Source organism: Neltuma alba, unplaced genomic scaffold, assembly GCF_004799145.2.
Source record: "Neltuma alba isolate B1F8T4 unplaced genomic scaffold, ASM479914v2 tig00011299_pilon, whole genome shotgun sequence".
NCBI lineage: Eukaryota > Viridiplantae > Streptophyta > Magnoliopsida > Fabales > Fabaceae > Neltuma > Neltuma alba.
In genome coordinates this window covers 113,060-133,146 of record NW_021636008.1, presented here as the reverse complement: position 1 = coordinate 133,146, position 20,087 = coordinate 113,060, and the positions used below count along the sequence as shown (strand labels likewise).

The 20,087-nt window shown below is 39.8% G+C and overlaps 2 protein-coding genes across 2 annotated transcripts; both read right to left on the bottom strand.

The window, feature by feature from the left end:
* Window positions 1–1,441: 1,441 nt before the first annotated feature.
* LOC114711572 (protein transport protein SEC16A homolog) lies at window positions 1,442–19,437 on the bottom strand. Its single transcript, XM_028895987.1, is given in 14 exon segments — window positions 1,442–2,467; window positions 2,899–3,194; window positions 3,293–3,421; window positions 13,860–14,177; window positions 14,261–14,369; window positions 14,440–14,567; window positions 15,027–15,161; window positions 15,281–15,406; window positions 15,556–15,723; window positions 15,867–15,989; window positions 16,075–16,203; window positions 16,901–17,221; window positions 17,380–17,921; window positions 17,924–19,437. Coding segments are annotated over 14 exon segments (4,179 nt in total). The 5' UTR covers window positions 19,068–19,437; the 3' UTR covers window positions 1,442–1,956.
* On the bottom strand, window positions 3,534–10,723 carry LOC114711573 (protein transport protein SEC16B homolog). Its single transcript, XM_028895988.1, is given in 11 exon segments — window positions 3,534–3,800; window positions 3,803–3,856; window positions 3,940–4,048; window positions 4,120–4,247; window positions 6,318–6,452; window positions 6,585–6,710; window positions 6,858–7,025; window positions 7,169–7,291; window positions 7,377–7,505; window positions 8,229–8,549; window positions 8,729–10,723. Coding segments are annotated over 11 exon segments (3,246 nt in total). The 5' UTR covers window positions 10,415–10,723.
* Window positions 19,438–20,087: the final 650 nt, after the last annotated feature.

Here is a 20,087-nt window from a genome sequence, read left to right as displayed (position 1 = left end):
TTTATCACGGGGATCAGTAGGAAGATAAATAACAGCAGAACCATAAAAGCTTGGAGTGAGCTTTAGACCCCACTTGATAGACTACTGGTGCAATACATTGATAGGAATTTTCACCTTGTGGACCCTGAAGATACAGTTGTCAATTTTGTCGTAAGTAATGGAAGCTGGAATTTAGACAAGTGGAAAGAGGTACTACCAAGCTGGGTCATCCAGAAAATCAGATCAGTACAACCCCCCCGACAAGTAGAAAATGACTCTTTCTTTTGGAGATTGTCGAATGATGGCTTCTTCAGTGTTAAAAGTGCTTATCGCTTCATCAAAAATGAAAGCAGTTAGTCGGCTAACAATCAATGGCATGATTTCTAGTGATGGGGCATACCTGAGAGAATAAAATTCTTCCTGTGGCAGGTCATACACGAGAGAATTCCCACAAATTCCATTAGAGCGAAACACTGTCAGAATACTCCTACTGAGTGTCCCTTCGAGTGTAACAGTGAGGAAACCATAATTCATGCCTTGAGAGATTGTGAGTTTGCAAAAAGTGTATGGCTTTTTATTATTAACCCCCAACATATTCCCGTGTTTTTTAGTGGAAATCTGCAGGTATGGCTGAAGCGGACCCGAAGACCAAATCTAGTAGCACGCAGAGTCGCACGGTGGCCATGGCACAGTGTCTTTGCAACGGCCTGTTGGTTAATATGGAAAAACAGGTGCAACAAAGCCTTTGGGGATGTACATCGATAGACAGGGGAGGTCTACCGCCAATGCCTACATCACTGCATGGAAGGAGTGGAAAACAGTAGACTAAAGCATCAAATATATCAGACCCCTGCTAGAGAAGAGTGTAGATGGACAGCACCACCACAAGGCTTCATCAGAATAGACGTTGATGGATCAGTCACGGCACAGAAACATGGAGCTTGTGGAGGAGTCATTCGAAATGAACAAGGCTAATGGCTTATGGGTTTTCAAAGAAGCTTAGGATTCACATCAACAGCAACAGCAGAGGTCCACGCGATCTATGAAGGCCTGCTTATATGCAAAGAAATGCAACTAACACAAATCAAGCTTCACACAGATTCTATGGTGGCGGTGAATCTTGTGATGTGGGACTGCAGAAGCACACACCCATTGGAAGGTATGGTGGAGGATATAAGAGCCCTTGTTTTTTCCTGCTGGGATCTCGAGATCATCCACACGTACAGAGAAGCACTCAAATGTGCTAATAACCTTGCCAGAGATGCTCATAATGTTAGCAACAATAAAATTCATCTCCAGGAACCTCTCGCTATATGCGTAGATCAATTGAGAATTGACTAGGAGAGCTCCAACCCGGGAGCGGCGTCGCCCGTAGCTAATGTCTGTGTTTGATTAAACTTCCCAAGCGTTAAGCTTGCCTTGTAATTCAAAAAAAAAGAAAAGAAGAGGACTCTTAAGTCTCTAATTGATAAATTAAATTCAATTTCATAAATGAGACAGATTCAAAAGGTACAAGCTTTTATTTTTCAAAATTTCATACACTAATCTTTTGTCCTTGATCTGTTGAGGCCATATTCTCTCCTCGAGGGGCCTTGTGTAATTTTAATAAAATGAACAAATGAACTGTACTACTCTCCTAAGCAGACCCTCTATCCCTCCTTTTCTGTAAACACTAGTTCCTTGAGCATGAGATGAGCGGCCCAACTCCCTTGGCATGTAAAATTCAAAATCTAACATCAAGTGAGCCAACCATAATCAATCATACATTTCCATTTAGGACTTGAGGACCCAAAAAAATTGACAAAATATATAAAAGAAATGAAAAGTGGAAGAAGAGCGGCAGAAGGGGGGGAAAAAGGACGTCTGCTTCTTCATGAACTCCACTTGATGCATCCCACGATGCTCATATGCATAAGCGGTGTCTCAACTATTCCGGTGATTAAAGCAAAATTTGATATTTACAGCTGTATTATCTGTTTAAAGATGATCCTCATGGAGATCTACGCCAAAGCTCCCATTATGGCGAACTGAAGGCTCATCTGGCATAAAGCTTGATGGCATCATCCCCAAAGCTTCCCCTAGAGGCCTAGTTTCACCAACCTTTGGAGGGCTAAAAGAACCAGCAAAACTTACACCACCCCACGAGGCTGTTCGACGAGAACGAGGGGTTTGAGAATCAGTGCCATTTGGCGCCACACCATTATTTCGGATGTTATTCAAGCTAGGAAACCTCTGCATGGCCCTTGATGTATTAATGGGGGGTTGAAATGAATCATGCACGACAGATGGTGATGGATCATCATTAGCTGCACTATCTTCTTGATTGCTTTCTGCTGCAGACGCCATTGTCTGCTCATTTGACGAAGGTGCTGGCGCAGGAATGAAAAATTTTGCATTGGTAGGAATAGCAGGCTTGACAGATGGAAGAGAAGGAGACTGAAACAAATTTGCAGAGGTCCCCCCACCTTGGTTGAAGGTATCAACATACCTGCATAGGCCATAAGCAGTTTCATCAAGTTCATTTGCCTTTCAATGCTGTCGAAGACTAACAAATTATGGAAAAGAAACCCTTCACTCATTTTTGGAAAATGAGGAGGCTACCCAGAAGTGGCGGCACCTAAATACTTGTGCTACTTGCGCATTTTAGTTAAATTGAATGTAACTTTCTCAGACCGGGTAAAACAAACTACATCTTAAGAAGCAATTATGATAGCTTCATCATTTTAAGTTCTATGAGTCTTGTAATTTCTCAAGATTCTTTAGTTTCACGTTCTTTTAAATACAATAGAATAACCAACAAGAATTCAGTAAACAATATGCTGGCCGCAAAAGAAAAGGTAAACAATATAGACCAATCAAAACAAAGCTGATCCTAGCTGGCAACTACAACATGATCATAAGAAGATTTGAAGTCATCACCTTGAACGAACACCCATGCGTCCACGGGCAGAAAATTGATTTGAGCTAGGTGGCATTGGCGGAATCCCTGGAGTATGTTCAGGAGTGGAAGTTCTTAAATCAGAACCCTCATTAGAGGGCGATCCTTCCGTCTTCAATGCAGATTTCAAGTCATACTCAGTTTTAGGACTCTGGAAAGCAGCAGCAGTTGGAGGTGGTGGCAGTGCCGCTTCTTCAGCTGGAGGTTCAGCACCCTCCTCTACCCATCTCTTCAGCTTTTCATCGTAATAAAATTTGTTCTCCTCACCCAGTTTAGCCTGCATATAGTCCGTAAGAAACATTTGAATATATACTGTCCAAGCATTGTTGAAAAGATGGGTCAACATTGCAAAATATGCCATGCATAAAATGATACCTGCCGACCAGGGCGTGGTCTCAGGAGCCCCACTGTCTTCTGGAACAGCTGTGAGCCAAAACCAAAACGAGAAAAGCGAGATGTACCCCCTGAAACTGATGCTTTGCTTGCATCAGCTGAGGCTGCTTCCTGTGATGAACCAAAATGATTTTTTCCTCAAGTTCAAACACATAAATGAAAGGCAGTCTAACACAATCTAGAGAAAGCAAAATAATCCCCAGACTAAACCATAGAGAAGTAATCACACCTGTCTAGGCCTCCTACCAAAGTCTGGTTCTGAAACGCTTCTGTTAGTCTTAGTCATTCTATTGCCATCAGCTGTCCCCTCACTTACTGGTTCCATTGAAGCAGATGGAAGTAATGATGACATGGCCATTGTTGATTGGCTATTGAATACTCTTGAGGCTATATGCTGGCGGTGTTGCTCATTTCCATGAACACTTCCATGTGATGATGATGGAGCAAGTGGTGGGGGACCACCAACAACTTATGTGCAGTACTATCAAAAAAGTTTAACAATTTGTCCACCAATTTCGCAGGAGCCAAATTTGCAGCATATCCACCCTGTAAATTCATTCTCAGGTTAAAAAGAAACAAGGCTGTCCAGTAACCAAATGACAAAAATTCTATGAAGGGCAAGAGATTACCTGCTGGTGGGTTCTAAGCCTCTCTTCAAGAGAAAACAGCAACTGTTTCCAATTCTCTACTTCCGGTGCACCGCTAAATCTTAGAGATTTCAATAATGCCTGGCAATATCTGACGTTAACATGTACATGAGAAGACAGAATATGCAAAACATAACATCACACTATGTTTTATGAACTTACTTTAAAGAGTCTGAAACTTTGCCCACTTCAGCTAGCATATATGCATATATGAGCTTATACGGCTGAAATGGAAGTAAAATAAACAGAGAGTTTCCAAGCACCTTTGAATATTCATATAACTCAGTCCTCTGTGAAAGTTGCCACCAGGAAAGATAAATTAGAGTTTTCCCAGAAGCATGTACTGACTCATATTGAATATTATATTTTTTGGGAAAGCCAGATATACTAAGGTGGCACAAGTGAGCTACAACTAAGATTATTTTAATATAGAAGGTTGATAGAAAAAACCTATCACATTGATTTTAAGATAAACATAGGATTACAAATCTGCAAGTCTATTCAGGAGATGTGAATCCTATTTCTAAGGCAAGCAGTTAAGTAAAAATTATGGAAGAGCCTAGTTTGTACCTCCATCCCAAAGAGTTGAAGCGATCAAGGGATCAATGAACTTGAGCGTGTCTGGTTTTTTTGGGGGGGGGGGGGGTGAGGGGGAGCTATAAGCATCTGGAAAATAGCATACTGATGACTCCCCATTTTTAGTTAGATCTGAGATATAATTTGGTGCATTTAGGGAGTCATCAAGGCAAAAGAAACGGGATTTATTTGAGTTTTTGAAAAGAGATTAATTATGTGCATCATTTAAGGATTTCATTGTAAATAATATAATTTTTAAACAAAAATAGAAATAGTTGAGTTTAGGATAAAATAAATAATAATGATGTACAATTCTGAAATTAAAAAAAAAAGAGAAAAAAATTAGTTTACTTTACTTTATTTTAATTTCTTCTCTTTTCCTTTTATTTGTTTCTTTTTCATTTCTCCAACAGCAATACAACACCGTGGGGGATGAATGGGGTATGATTTAACTTAAGACGGGGAGAGAACTAAGGACGCTGAAGAGGCAGCCATAGTTCATCCTCTTCAAGGACAAGTTTGGAGATTTATTTCATCATCTTCATCCAAGGAAAGAGGAGGAGGAAGGAGGCTCGATTAGTATTCTGCTTGGGAAAAGAGAGACGCCAACACTGTTCCTCAGAGCGACTGGTTTTTTAGGGGAGCACTCAGAGAGTTCTTCAGCATATCTTCTTCATGGAATCCAAGCTGCAATAAGTTTGAAGAGAGGAGAGGAGCTCAACAGGCCGAGACTGTTCTGGAGTTTGGGAGACAGACTGAAGTAGAAGAGAGCTGGATTGAGCACACTGTTTCTGTCTTTGTTCTTCTTCCTAAATCTTCCGTTTTGATTCTCTTTTATTCTTCATTTCTCTATGCTGTTTTATTCTAAACTTTCCTGGGCTGCTGTGAATTTGATTTTATTTATGTTTGGGTTGCTCTATATTTTGTTCATGAGAATGTCGAATTTATTTAGTTAACCCTTTGCAATGGATTGTTGTGGTTTGATTATGGATTAGTAGATGATAATTTCACACTTTACTTGCTTTAATGCGCTGTTTGATGATTCAATTGTGTGCTTGATTGTTTTGAAAGATGAGAAATTTGATTGTGACTCTTTTTTTTTTTTTTTTGGGGTGTGTAAAGGAGCCTAGACATAGGGAATTTAGACTAGACCTTCAATCGAATCCCGTACGACTGAGTATTCGAGCACCAAATACCTTGATTTGCTTATAGGATAGAAAAGTAACTATCGACCCTACATAGTCACATTAGGCTTCTACTTTATGTAGCCTGTTTAAGTAATCACCTATGGAATTAGGGATTGACATAATTGGGATGCCTTTTAGGGAATTGAAAGATGGTCTAGGTAATTAGGAGTCCTAGCCTAGCAAACATAACTCTAACTGCAATTAAGGGGAGAAATTAGACACTAAAAAGCAATCAAGACTAAAATAATCCAAGTCACAACTCAAGTAGTTTAGACTCACTCTTAGCATTAGCATCTATAGTTTAGATTTGCTTTATCATTCTAAGATTTTATTTCTGTCTTATCTTTGTTTCAAATTGTGTTTTTCTCAAATTAAGCAAAAGTATGACATTGATGCTCAACCAGGCTGTTGGTACCAAATTCCCATGGGAAAGATACTTCATTCACTCTTTACTACTTGATACTGCTCGTGCACTTGCGAAATAGATTTCATATTTTGAGCCTATCACACACAAAACATGTCAAAATCCAAACCTGTGCACATCCAACAGAAAATCCAATTTTTTTTCTCGGGGCCAATAATAGAAGTTTAATAAACCTGGATAGCCTCTGGACTAGCATAAGTTCGGGGAAATTTCCAGTGATCTGCTCCGACTAAACACAATCTTGCACTGTCGGAGTATGACTCGAAGTTGGCTTCAGCAACTAAATAGCAGATGTGTGCAGCAGTAATCTAAGATATGAGTATCAAATCAGAAGCAGAATTCAAAAAAAAAATAAAAAACAAAAAAGGAATTCGTCTTACAAATAAAGCAAGCATGTGTATCTTCAATCAGAAAACGAACATGATTGAGAACAATTATACCTCACTTCTTTCCCTCCACAGGCAGTCACCAAGATGAATAATTACAAGTTCGTCACCTTTTGTTCTGTTTGCAGTTATTACAGCCAAATTCTCCTCCCAATCATCAAGCATGCCATTAGATCCAACCTGAAATTTGAGACAAAAAGCAAAAGTATGAGCTTCTCTAGTCAATTCAAACAAGAATCTTTGCAATTATCAAACATAAGAGTAAGAACAGATCATGATTGCATTATAGCCTTCCCATGGCTTAAAATCTCGTTCTGTTTAGATCACCTGTGCAGGATGCTGAGGTACATTAGCAACACCAGGATGCCCGCTAACAGAGGTGTCACCAGAGAAGACTTCAGCTGGTTGCCCTGCAATTAGAAGGCATAATGTACGCAGCGGAGACCCTGCAACCAGTTGGCGAAGTGCCATTTGCTTCACCGTATCAACATAGAACTGCATTGCAAAGACGCAGCCATTTTTACACCCCAAATCATGGCAGGGTTAAGAAAAGACTGTAAGACATACTAAGAAATTGTCTGGGTAATATATTTCAGCATCAGTAGCAGTTTTCAACACTCAAAAAATGGACAGCTGACCTGATCACCAAGTTGTGAGGCAAGAACAATAGCAGGTCCCCACAATTGACCTTCTTGTGCACATTGTAAGGCCTCCTCCTTTTTTCCAGAGACAAGAAGATTTTGCACCTCAGAAGCAGTTGCCTATGCAAAAATTCAAACGAGTCAAAAGAAACTGACTTGAAAACTAAGGGGAAAGAAAGAGCTCAGGAGTTGACTTAATTCACACCCGTAGCTGTCCTTCAGAAGGCAAATTCTGCAAGCAGTGCCTCGAAACACCATATTGAGAGAACTCTCTGCCACTCGTCTTGGCAGATGCAAAGAGTTTTGCCACCGCTGACTCAGGAGTATCATTTTCCTGTATCATACACAAGCAAAAGATCACCAGGTATAGCAGGGATAGGCATCTCTTGAGAAATTGTACTATGGCATTATATGATTAAGAACCACAAACAACCAAGGAGGCTTGATGTATAAAGTCTAATCATGACATTCATGAATCTGCCCAAATCACTAAAAGAAGTTATGAAAACCATATAAATCATTAATTTAAAACTCTGAGTAATGTAAATACTTTCGAGGCCCCATGATACACCATTGAAAGGGGAAAATTTTTTCTTATTTGAAACAAGCAAGGAAGAGGAGATCTCAGGTCCACTACCATGTCTACCAGATATCTTAAATCAATAGAAGGGAGCATCAAAAGAATGGTCTTCTAATCACGCAAGGAAGAACAAGATTTAACAGTCATGTTACGTGGCAATCATAAGCCACTCCACAAAGACGTGATTCTGCAATATACAGAAATAAATATGTGCATATCATGATAAAAACACTGCAAGGAAGCCGATATAAATGGTAGGGATTTTTCCTTGGCCAGATAAGGTAGGGATTTAAAATATGCATCCATGAAACAGCACATTAAAATAAAAATTGATCATGGTTGCAATTAATCTCATGCACAATGCAGTCCTCAATAGTATTTTAGTCAATCCTGGAAAGGATGACAGATTCAATTGAAAATAACAAGGCAAGGATGTGAAAAAGAATTTCAAGCCGACAGATTAGAGATGTATCTCACTTTTAGCATGGCGTCTGTACCAAAAGGAGAACGTAGTTTCCCATAATGCTGACAAGCTATTTTAAGCAAGGAGAAAAGCAGTCTCAGCCTTTCACCTTTCTTGAAATCCATGTCAGGCGATTCACAGTTTGCAATCCTCTCATCTATCCATTTGTACAGTTCTTTACTTCCAACGCTTCCCCCAACCAACGGACCTGGGAAAGATTGCTGGCACAGGACACGGAAATAATCACCAGCAACATTACCGATGCTGGTAGAACCAGTGTTTACCATGACAACATCCATCAAGTTCGACACAGAAATAGAACCTTGTGCAGTATCCTTCAGATTAGAAAGAATACACAGCGTTATTCCTCTGAGAAATCACTGCTAGAAAAAGAGATGGGAAAAAATACACTTTCAAACACAAAAAATACAAGAGGCAACCTCCAAGTCTCTCAGATATCAAAGGAAGTATAGAATGAACACAGAGATACAGAACAGAGGGATTCAAAATTAACCTGTCTTCCGTATGATGAGCTCAAAAAACTAGAATCTTTCATGACAACGAGTTTTCCACCAAATCCAAATGTTACAAGAGCATGAGGAGGTCGTCCAGCGGATGATCTTCCCGCATGAGGGGCATGAGAAAAGTGATGCCCTCCCTGGTATGACTGCCGAGAATAGCTAGTGGGCATCTGACTTTCAGCATAATGATCTGAATAATCTTTTTGCTCATCAAACTTTGTATTTGGATGATTGAACTGCTGAACAATATCTGTATTCGGGACAAAGCTCTGGAGTTCAACAGTTCCATTAGACAAACCACGACTATGGGTTACATTCTTGTTCAGTGAAACCGATCTCAAGGAGCTAGAAGTATTTAATTGATTGTTCTCTACCGAATAACTTGAACAGTAAGTATGACTGAATCGCTGATTTCCAACCGTACTCATACTATCCCCACTTTTACTAGAAGTTTCAGTCGTATACGTGCCCAGACCTTGCTGACCATTGATACCATACGAACCACTCCAGCTGCCCCCTGCCGCCTGGCTACCAACACCCTGTGATTCGTAAGCGCCAGCTTGTTGATGCTCACCATAGAAACTATTAGTATCATGTGACCACGTAATGGTAGAGGAATGCCCATTTTCAAGTCCACAAGAAGTAGATTGGATGGAATTGTAGGTCTCCAACAAGCGCCATTCTTGGGCAGTTGTGTCATAATACCAACCAGGATACTGAGGATCAAAGACCATATGTTCTGGGTATCCGTTAGTCCCTTGCGAACCCTGACCCCAGGTGGAGACACTTTCTGTTGAGCCCGTTTCAGCTGCGGTTCCAGCAACCGACTGAGCCGTTTGCTGCATGTAACAAACCTCTGCTGTTCCATTAGATGCAGCAGTCCAGTTTACAGCAGAATTGGCTTCAATACTTCCCTCATTAGCGGACGTTGTTGCATCATAGCCATCCACTTGATACCATTGCCCGGTGTTGTAATCATACTTCCAACCTGGATAAAAATCTTCCCAGTACTGGCTGCTACTTTGATCATGCCCATTTGCATTTTGTTCCATAGATGCATTACAACCTTGGCCGTCCTCATATTGCATATGATTGAATGAAGCATTTATGCCATCACTTTGAGCTTCAAAACCATGTTTCACCTCAGTATTTAAATTTTCATCTGCTTTCCCTGGAAAATCTCCAGATTTATCTCCCAATTCCTTAAAAAAGTCAGAGTCCAAACCAAACACGTTACCTTCATTCGAATCACCGTGAAATGAATTCCATCCTACCTCCTTAACCTCTGAACTGATGATTTCGTTGCTGTTATTTACATTTGAAGGCGATGTGCATTGTGATCCCATCTCATCGTTACTGGGGGAGATCCTACTATCGCACCGAACTGAACTAGACGACACCGATGAATTTTTCTCCTCTGCATGGGCACCAACCAATACCTCATCCAATTTCGCACTGCCATGTTCACCTTTGGCACCAAGCTCACTTTCCTTAGCGTTCGAATTCTCCAATGCCTCATCAGCATCACTAGTACTCATATTTGCAAATACTTTCACGTCATCGGAAGCATACCCATCATTCTGAACAGACTTAACAGGCTCCACTTCGTCCTCCACCAATTTATCAAAGAAATCCTCATCGGTCTGATCCTCCACATGCAATGGAGGATTTGAAGCCATCACCAAAACCCTGATCCTTCACGAGTCCTCCTGATCGCACCGAAGGTTCAAACCAATTTGCTGGTGGAGGAGAAAATTAAGCTTGGACAACCTCCAATTTATGAAATTCCTGCAAAATCCAGCCAGACGAAAAGCACAAAGTGCAAACTTGTGCCTCAATTCAACGCAGACAGTTCGGCCAGAAAGCAGAAATTCCATGAAAAACAAATTAACTTACAGATCCATGGAATGATGAGCAGACAATGTGAGAGAGAAGGAGAGAGTATAGGAAGGCCCCCCATTTTGCACCACTCCACCCACCAATTTCCCATTTTCTAGTTATTTTATTATTTTTACTTTCCTATTTATATTTTACAGCCAGATTTATGAGAGTTGAGAAATGCTGGTCCTCGTAGCATGTAGTTGTACTAGACATCCACCTATGATCCTTGGTGCCACCGCCAAAAGTTTGAGACTTGAGAATCAGGGACTCATTTTCCGCCCTTACCTGCAAGGAATAATGGAAAAAATTTCCGTAATGTTGGGAGTCACAGCCGGTTTAGCTGACCGGGTTAAAATACGGAGAGAATTATAATGAGGTCCCAGATAAGAAAAAAAAATTAAAAAACAAGTCTCAGATGTCATTATTCTCACTATAAAACTTATCATTATAAGCTGTTGAGGTTGTTACTGGGACCTTTTGATAAATTATTTCTCTTTTATAGAAATTAATTGTAATCCCCCATATACAAATCTACTAAGATATTTCGACATGGTCACATGACATCCTAAATTTTCATTAGTGCAAAAAATATAGATGAAGTTTTTAGAATGATACAAAAATATCACAATAAAAATGCAAATGATGTTTTCAAAATGGTGAAAAACTGTCACAACCATTAAATCAAGCAACGTTGTCCTTTTAACAAACAATCCTTGAATCATTGCATAGCATTTTCGCTCCGAACGACTCCGTCGCTCCGTTTCTCAATATTATCGAAAAATTTAGACATGTTGATTTTTGTGGCGACGAGCGGGAATCATCCTAGTCACCCTCCTCTTCATCTCTTTCCCTCACATGACTAATTTATAATAGCAATGCCTTCAATTTGTGACTCATTAGCTCCAAGGCATGGCCATCCACGCGCAAAAAATTGAAAAAATACATATATATATATATATATATATATATATAGTGGGTGAGTATAATATTTTCTTCACTAATATTTTTGTTAAACGGTCCATGTCAGGTGCTCATGGAATACTTTATGGATTGATTTGCACCTTATCCCAAGAAATGAAACGTAATGTAATGTCGTGTACAATAGAATATAAAGTAGTAACCATTATAATAAGTTTGCTTTGGTCGGCAAAATTCAAAAACTAAACTCAATTTCATAAATGAGACAAATTCAAAGGGTACAAGCTTTTATTTTTCACAATTTCGTACACTAATCTGTTGTCCTCGATCTGTTGAGGCCATATTCTTTCCCCGAGGGACATAGTGTAATTTTAATAAAATGAACAAATGAACTGCACTACTCTCCTAGGCAGACCCTCTATCCCTCCCTTTCTGTAAAACACTGGTTCCTTGAGCGTGAGATGGCGGCCCAACTCCCTTGGCATGTAAAATTAAAAATCTAATATCAAGTGAGCCAACCACAAACATTTCCATTCAGGAGTTGAGAACCCAAAAAATTTGACAATATATTTTTTAAAAAATGACAAGGGGAGGAAGGGCAGCGGAAAAAAAGAAAAAAAGACGGCTGCTTCTTCATGAACTCCACTTGATGTATCCCACGATTCTTATAAGCAGCAGTGTCTCAACTATTCTGTTGATTAAAGCAAAATTTGATATTTACAGCTGTATTATCTGTTTAAAGTTGAACCTCATGGAGATCTTCACCAAAGCTCCCACTATGGCGCACTGAAGGCTCATCTGGCATGAAGCTTGATGGCATCGTCCCCAAAGCTTCCCCTAGAGGCCTAATTTCACCAGCCTTTGGAGGGCTAAATGAACCAGCAAAACTTCCACCACCCCACGAGGCTGTTCGCCGCGAATGAGGGGCTTGAGAATCAGTGCCATTTGGCGCTGCTAAATTGTTTGGGATGTTATTCAAGCTAGGAAACCTCTGCATACCCCTTGACGATGGATCATTGGGGGATTTGAATGAATCATGCGTGACAGATGTTGATGGATCATTATTAGCTGCACTATCTTCTTGATAGCTTTCTGCTGCAGACTCCATTGTCTGCTCATTTGATGAAGGTGCTGGCGCAGGAATGAAAAATTTTGCATTGGTAGGAAGAGCAGGCTTGACAGACGGAACAGGAGGAGACTGAAACAAATTTGCAGAGGTCCCCCCACCTTGGTTGAAGGTATCAACATACCTGCATAGGCCGTAAGCAGTTTCATCAAGTTTATTTCCCTTTTCAATGCTGTCCAAGAGTAACAAATTATCGAAAAGAAACCCTTCACTCGTTTTTGGAAAATGAGCAGGCTACACAGAAGAGCCAGCACCTAAATACTTGTGCATTTTAGTTAAATATAACTTTCTCAGACCGGGTAAAACAAACTACATCTTAAGAAGCAATTATGATAACTTCATCTTTTTAAGTGCTATAATTTTTATAATTTCTCAAGATTCTCCAATTTCACGTTCTTCAAATATAATAGAATAACCAACAAGAATTCAGCAAACAAGATGTTGGCCAAAAAAGAATAGGCAAACAATATAGACCAATCACAACAAAGCTGTTCCTAGCTGCCGACTACAACATGATCATAAGAAGATTAGAACCGTTACCTTGAACGAACACCCATGCGTCCACGAGCAGAAAATTGATTTGAGCTAGGTGGCATGGGTGGGATCCCTGGAGTATGTCCAGGAGTGGAATTTCTTAAATCAGAACCCTCATTAGAGGGCGATCCTTCTGTTTTCAGTGCAGATTTTAAGTCATATTCAGTTTTAGGATTCTGGAAAGCAGCAGCTGTTGGAGGTGGTGGCAGTGCCGCTTCTTCAGCTGGAGGTTCAGCACCCTCCTCTACCCATCTCTTTAGCTTTTCATCATAATGAAATTTGTTCTCCTCACCCAGTTTAGCCTTCATATAGTCCGACAGAATAAGAAACATTTAAATATGTGCTGCAAAGCATTATTGAAAAGATAAAGATTCAACATGTAAAAACATGCCATGCATAAAATGATACCTGCCGACCAGAGCGTGGTTTCAGGAGCCCCACTGTCTTCTGGAAGAGCTGAGAGCCAAAACTAAAACGAGAAAAGCGAGATGTACCCCCCCCTGAAACTGATGTTTTGCTTGCATCAGCTGAGGCTGCTTCCTGTGATGAATTGAAATGATTTTTTCATCAAGTTCAAACTTCAAATACATAAATGAAAGGCAATCTAACACAATCTAGAGCAAAGAAAAAAACCCTCAGACTAAACCTTAAAGAATTAATCACACCTGTCTAGGCCTCCTACCAAAGTCTGGTTCTGAAACGCTTCTATTAGGCTTAATCATTTTATTACCATCAGCTGTCCACTCACTTATTGGCTCCATTGAAGCAGATGGAACTAATGATGACATGGCCATTGTTGATTGGCTATTGAATACTCTTGGCGCCATATGCTGGTGATGTTGTTCACTTCCGAGAACACTTCCATGTGATAAAGTTGGAGCAAGTGGTGGTGGACCACCAACAACCTTATGTGCAGTACTATCAAAAAAGTTTAACAATTTGCCCACTAATTTCGCAGGAGCCAAGTTTGCAGCATATCCACCCTGTAATTTTATTCTCAGGTTAAAAAGAAACAAGGCTGTCCAGTAACCAAATGACGAAAATTCTATAAAGGGCAAGAAATTACTTGCTGGTGGGTTCTAAGCCTCTCCTCAAGAGATAATACCAATTGTTTCCAATTCTCTACTTCCGGTGCGCGGCTAAATTTTAGGGATTTCAATACTGCCTGGCAATATCTGAAGTAACATGCACATGAGAAGACAGAATATGCAAAACACAACATCACATTATGTTTTATGAACTTACTTTAAAGAGTCTGAAACTTTCCCCACTTCAGCTAGCATGTATGCATATATGAACTTATACGGCTGAAATGGAACTAAAATAAACTGAGAGTTTCCCAGCACCTTTGAATATTCATATAACTCGGTCCTCTGTGAAAGTAACCATCAGGAAAGATAAATTAGAATGTTCCAGAAGCATAAATTGAATCATAATGAACATTATATTTTTTTGGGAAAGCCAGATATACCGAGGTGACACAAGTGAGCCACCACTAAGATTATTTTAATAACATATAGAAGGTTGATAGAAAAAAATCTATCACATTGATTTGAAGATAAAACAAGGGTTACAAGTGTGCAAGTCTATTCAGGAGATGCAAATGTTTTTTTCTAAGGCAAGAATTTAAATAAAAATTATGGAAGAGCCTAGCTGGGACCTCAATCGCAAAAATATTGAAGTAATTGATAGATGAACTTGAATGTGAGTTGGGGGGGAGGGGGCCATAAACATATGGAAATTAGCATACATAACATGCCCAACTTCAAACCGTGCACATCCAACGGAAAATCCATTTTTTTGTGGGCGTCAATAAAAGAAGTTCAATAAACCTGGATGGCCTCTGGACTAGCATAAGTTCGGGGAAATTTCCAGTGATCTGCTCCAACCAAACACAACCTTGCACTGTCTGAGTATGACTCAAAGTTGGCTTCAGCAACTAAGTAGCAGATGTGCGCAGCAATAATCTAAGATATGAGTCTCAAATCAGAAGCAGAATTTAAAAAAAAAAATAACAATAACAGTTTTAGAAATAAAGCAAGTGTACATTTAAGCAGAAAAAGAACATGATTGAGAACACTTATACCTCACTTCTTTCCCTCCACAGGCAGTCACCAAGATGAACAATTACAAGTTCATCATCTTTTGTTCTGTTTGCAGTTATTACAGCCAGATTCTCCTCCCAATCATCAAGCATACCATTAGATCCAACCTGAAATTTTGAGGCAAAAGGCAAAAGTATAAGCTTTTGTAGCCAATTAAAACAAGAATCTTCGCAATTATCAAACCAAAAGAGTAAGAATACATCATGATTGCATAATAGCCATCCCATGGCTTGAAATATTATTCTATTTAGATCACCTGTGCAGGATGCTGAGATACATTAGCAACACCAAGACGCCCGCTAACAGAGGTGTCACCAGAGAAAACTTCAGCTGGTTGCCCCGCAATTAGAAGGCATAATGTACGCAGCGGAGACCCTGCAACCAGTTGGCAAAGTGCCATTTGCTTCACCGTATCAACATAGAACTGCATTGCAAAGACGCAGCCATGTTTACACCCCAAATCATGGCAGGGTTAAGAAAAGACTGTAAGACATACTAAGAAATTGTCTAGGTAATATATTTCAGCACCAGTAGCAGTTTTCAACACTCTAAAAATAGACAGCTGACCTGATCACCAAGTTGTGAGGCAAGAACAATAGCAGGTCCCCACAATTGACCTTCCTGTGCACACTGTAATGCCTCCTTCTTTTTGCCAGAGACAAGAAGATTTTGCACCTCAGAAGCCGTTGCCTTTGTCAAAAATCCAAACCAGTTAAAACAAGCTGACTTAAAATCTAAGAGGAAGGAAAAGCTCAGGAGTTGACATAATTCACACCCGTAGTTGTCCTTCAGAAGGAAAATTCTGCAAGCAGTGGCTCAGCACACCATATTGAGAGAACTCTGTGCCACTCGTCTTGGCAGATGCAAAGAGTTTTGCCAACGCTGACTCCGGAGTATCATTTTCCTGTTCATACACAACCAAAAGGTCACCAGGTATAGCAGGCAGAGGCATCTCTTGAGTAATTGTTTTCTGCCAGAATATGATTAAGAACCACAAACAACCAAGGAGGCTTGATAGATAAAGTCAAATCACTTAAAAACAAAAAAGTTAAACCATATAAATCATTAATTCAAAACTCTGCAGTGGGTTTACTTCGTGGCCTTATAATGCACCATTGAAAGGGAAAAAAATTTCTTATTTGAAGCAAACAAGGAAGAGGAGATCTCAGGTCCGCTACCATGTCTACCGGATATCTTAAATCAATAGAAGTGAGCCTCAAAATTATGGTCTTCTAATCCAGTAAGGAAGAACAAGATATAACAGTCATGTTACGCAGCAATCATAGGCCACTCCACAAAGACGTGATTCTGAAATATACAGAAACAAATGTGTGCATATCATCCACGATATCATGATAAAAACACTGCACGGTAGCCCATAGAGATGGTAGGGATTTTTCCTTGGGTAGGGATTTAAAATATGCATTCATGAAACATGCCATTACAATAAAAATTGAACATGGGTGCAATCGATCTCATGCATAATGCAGTCCTCAATAATATTTTAGTCAATCCTGGAAAGGATGACAGATTCAAATGAAAATAACAAGGCAAGGATGTGAAAAAGAATTTGAAGCCGACAGATTAGAGATGTATCTTACTTTTAGTATAGCGTCTGTACCAAAAGGAGAACGTAGTTTCCCATAATGCTGACAAGCTATTTTAAGCAAGGAGAAGAGCAGTCTCAGCCTTTCACCTTTCTTGAAATCCATGTCAGGCGATTCACAGTGTGCAATCCTCTCATCTATCCATTTGTACAGTTCTTTACTTCCAACGCTTCCCCCAGCTAATGGACCTGGGAAAGATTGCTGGCACAGGGCACGGAAATAATCACCAGCAACATTACCGATGCTGGTAGAACCAGTGTTTCCCATGACAACATCCATCAAGTTCAACACAGAAATAGAGCCTTGTGCAGTATCCTTCAGATTAGAAAGAATACAGAGTGTTATTCCTCTAAGAAATCACTGCTAGAAAAAAAGATGGAAAAAAAATACACTTTGAAGCACCTCGACGTCTCTCAGTATCAAATGAAGTATATAATGAACTAAGATACAGAACAGAGGGATTCAAAATTAACCTGGCTTCCGTATGATGAGCTCAAAAAACTAGAATCTTTCATTACAATGAGTTTTCCACCAAATCCAAATGTTACAAGAGCATGAGGAGGACGTCCAGCGGATGGTGTTCCAACATGAGGGGCATGAGAAAAGTGATGCCCACCCTGGTATGACTGCTGAGAATAAGTAGGGGGCATCTGACTTTCAGCATAATGATCTGAATAATCTTTTTGCTCATCAAACTTTGTATTTGGATGATTGAACTGCTGAACAATATCTGTATTTGGGACAAAGCTCTGGAGTTCAACAGTTCCATTAGACAAACCACGACTATGGGTTACATTCTTGTTCAATGAAACTGATCTCAAGGAACTAGAAGTATTTAATTGATTGTTCTCTGTCGAATAAATTGAACTGTAAGCATGACTCAATTGCTGATTTCCAATTATACTCATACTATTCCCACTTTTACTGGCAGTCTCAGTCGTATACGTGCCTAGACCTTGCTGACCATTGATACCATACGAACCACCCCAGCTGCCACCGGCAGCCTGGCTACCAAACCCTGTGACTCGTAAGCACTCGCTTGTTGCTGCTCTCCATAGAAACTACTATTATCATGTGACCAGGTACTGGTCGAGGAATGCCCATTTTCAAGTCCACAAGAAGTAGATTGGATGGGTGAATTGTAGGTCTCCAACAAGCGCCATTCTTGGGCGATTGTGTCATAATACCAACCAGGATACTGAGGGTCAAAGATCATATGTTCTGGGTATCCATTAGTCCCTTGTGAAACCTGACCCCAGGTGGAGACACTCTCTGTTGAGCCAGTTTCAGCTGAAGTTCCAGCAACTGATTGAGCAGATTGCTGCATGTAAGAAACCTCTGCTGTTCCATTAGATTCAGCAGTCCAGTTCACAGCAGAACTGGCTTCAACACTTCCCTCATTAGCGGATGACGTAGCATTATAGCCATCCACTTGATACCACTGCCCGGTGTTGTGATCATACCTCCAACCTGGATAAAGATCTTCCCAGCATTGACTGCTACTTTGATCATGCCCACTTGTATTTTGTTCCATAGATGCATTATAACCTTGGCCGTCTTCATATTGCATGTGATTGAATGAAGTATTTACGCCATCACTTTGAGCTTCAAAACCATGTTTCACCTCGGTATTTAAATTTTTCTCTGCTTTCCCCGGTAAGTCTCCAGATTTAACTCCCAATTCATTAAAAAAGTCAGAGTCCAAACCAAACACGTTACCTCCATTCGAATCAGCGTGAAATGAATTCCATCCTATCTCCTTAACCTCTGAACTGATGATTCCGTTGCTGTTATTTACATTTGAAGGCGATGTGTATTGTGATCCCATCTCATCGTTACTGGTGGAGATCCTGCTATCAGACATAACTGAACTAGAGGATACCGATGAATTTTTCTCTTCGGAATGGGCACCTACCAATCCCTCATCCAATTTCGCACTGCCATGTTCACCTGTGACACCAAGCCCACCTTCCTTGGCGTCCGAATTCTCTAATGCCGCATCAGCATCACTGATACTCATATTTGCAAATAATTTCGCATCATCGGAAACATACCCATCATTTTGGCCAGGCTTAACAGGCTCCACTTCGTCCTCCACCAATTTATCAAAGAAATCCTCATCGGTCTGATCCTCCACATGAAATGGAGGATTTGAAGCCATCGCCAAAACCCTAATCCTTCACGAGTCCTTCAGATCGCACCGAAGGTTCAAACCAATTCGCCGGGTAGGAGAAAAATAAGTTCGTATAACCTCTAATTCCACGTGTGAAATTTTCAACGTCGAAATTTGGAGCTAAATGTCAACGAAAACTCGAGATCCAGAGAGAACAAATATCCTAGACGCTGCCCCTTAGGACCTAAATGAAGTAAAGGATACAGAAACCAAAATAAAAAGGAGGATCTGGGATTTATGAAATTCCTGCAATCCAAGAGCCAGAAATCCAGCCAGACAGAAACCACAAAGTGCAAACTTGTGCCTCAAATCAACACAGACAGTTCGGCCAGAAAGCAGAAATTCCAAGAAAAAAACAAATTAACTTACAGATCCATTGAGGGATGAGCAGACAATGAGAGAGAGAAGGAGATAGTATGGGAAAGCCCCCGATTTCGCACCACCCCACCCACCACCAACAGCGTCTTAAGTTTTTCAATTTTAGATTTTTGATTGCAATCTGTTTTCCTCATTTTCTTCTTTATTATATTTTCTACTTTCCTATTTATATTTTACCGCCAGATTTTATGTGAGTTGAGAGATCCGGGTCCGCGTAGCATGTACTGTACATCGATGTCTGATCCTGCCTTGGAGCCACCGCCAAAAGTTGAGAATCAGGACCTCCTTTACCACCCTCACCTGCAAAGAATAATAACCAATTTCTGTATTTTATATATGAAGTTATTAGGGCTCTAATGGTTAATGTTATAGTCATTATATAAATAAATATTATTATTTTAAAATATTTTTATTAATTATATATATTTATTATATATAATTATTATGACAATTATTTTTAAAAAATAAATAAATATAACAAATAAAATATATTTAAGTTTTATATTTAGAACCAAAATAAATTTCTAATTAATTCTTATATTATATTTTAGTATAGAGCTAGTAATAATAATTACAGTAAGTTTGTTTTGGGATTATTTTGGGGCATTGAAGGAATAATTATGTTTATAT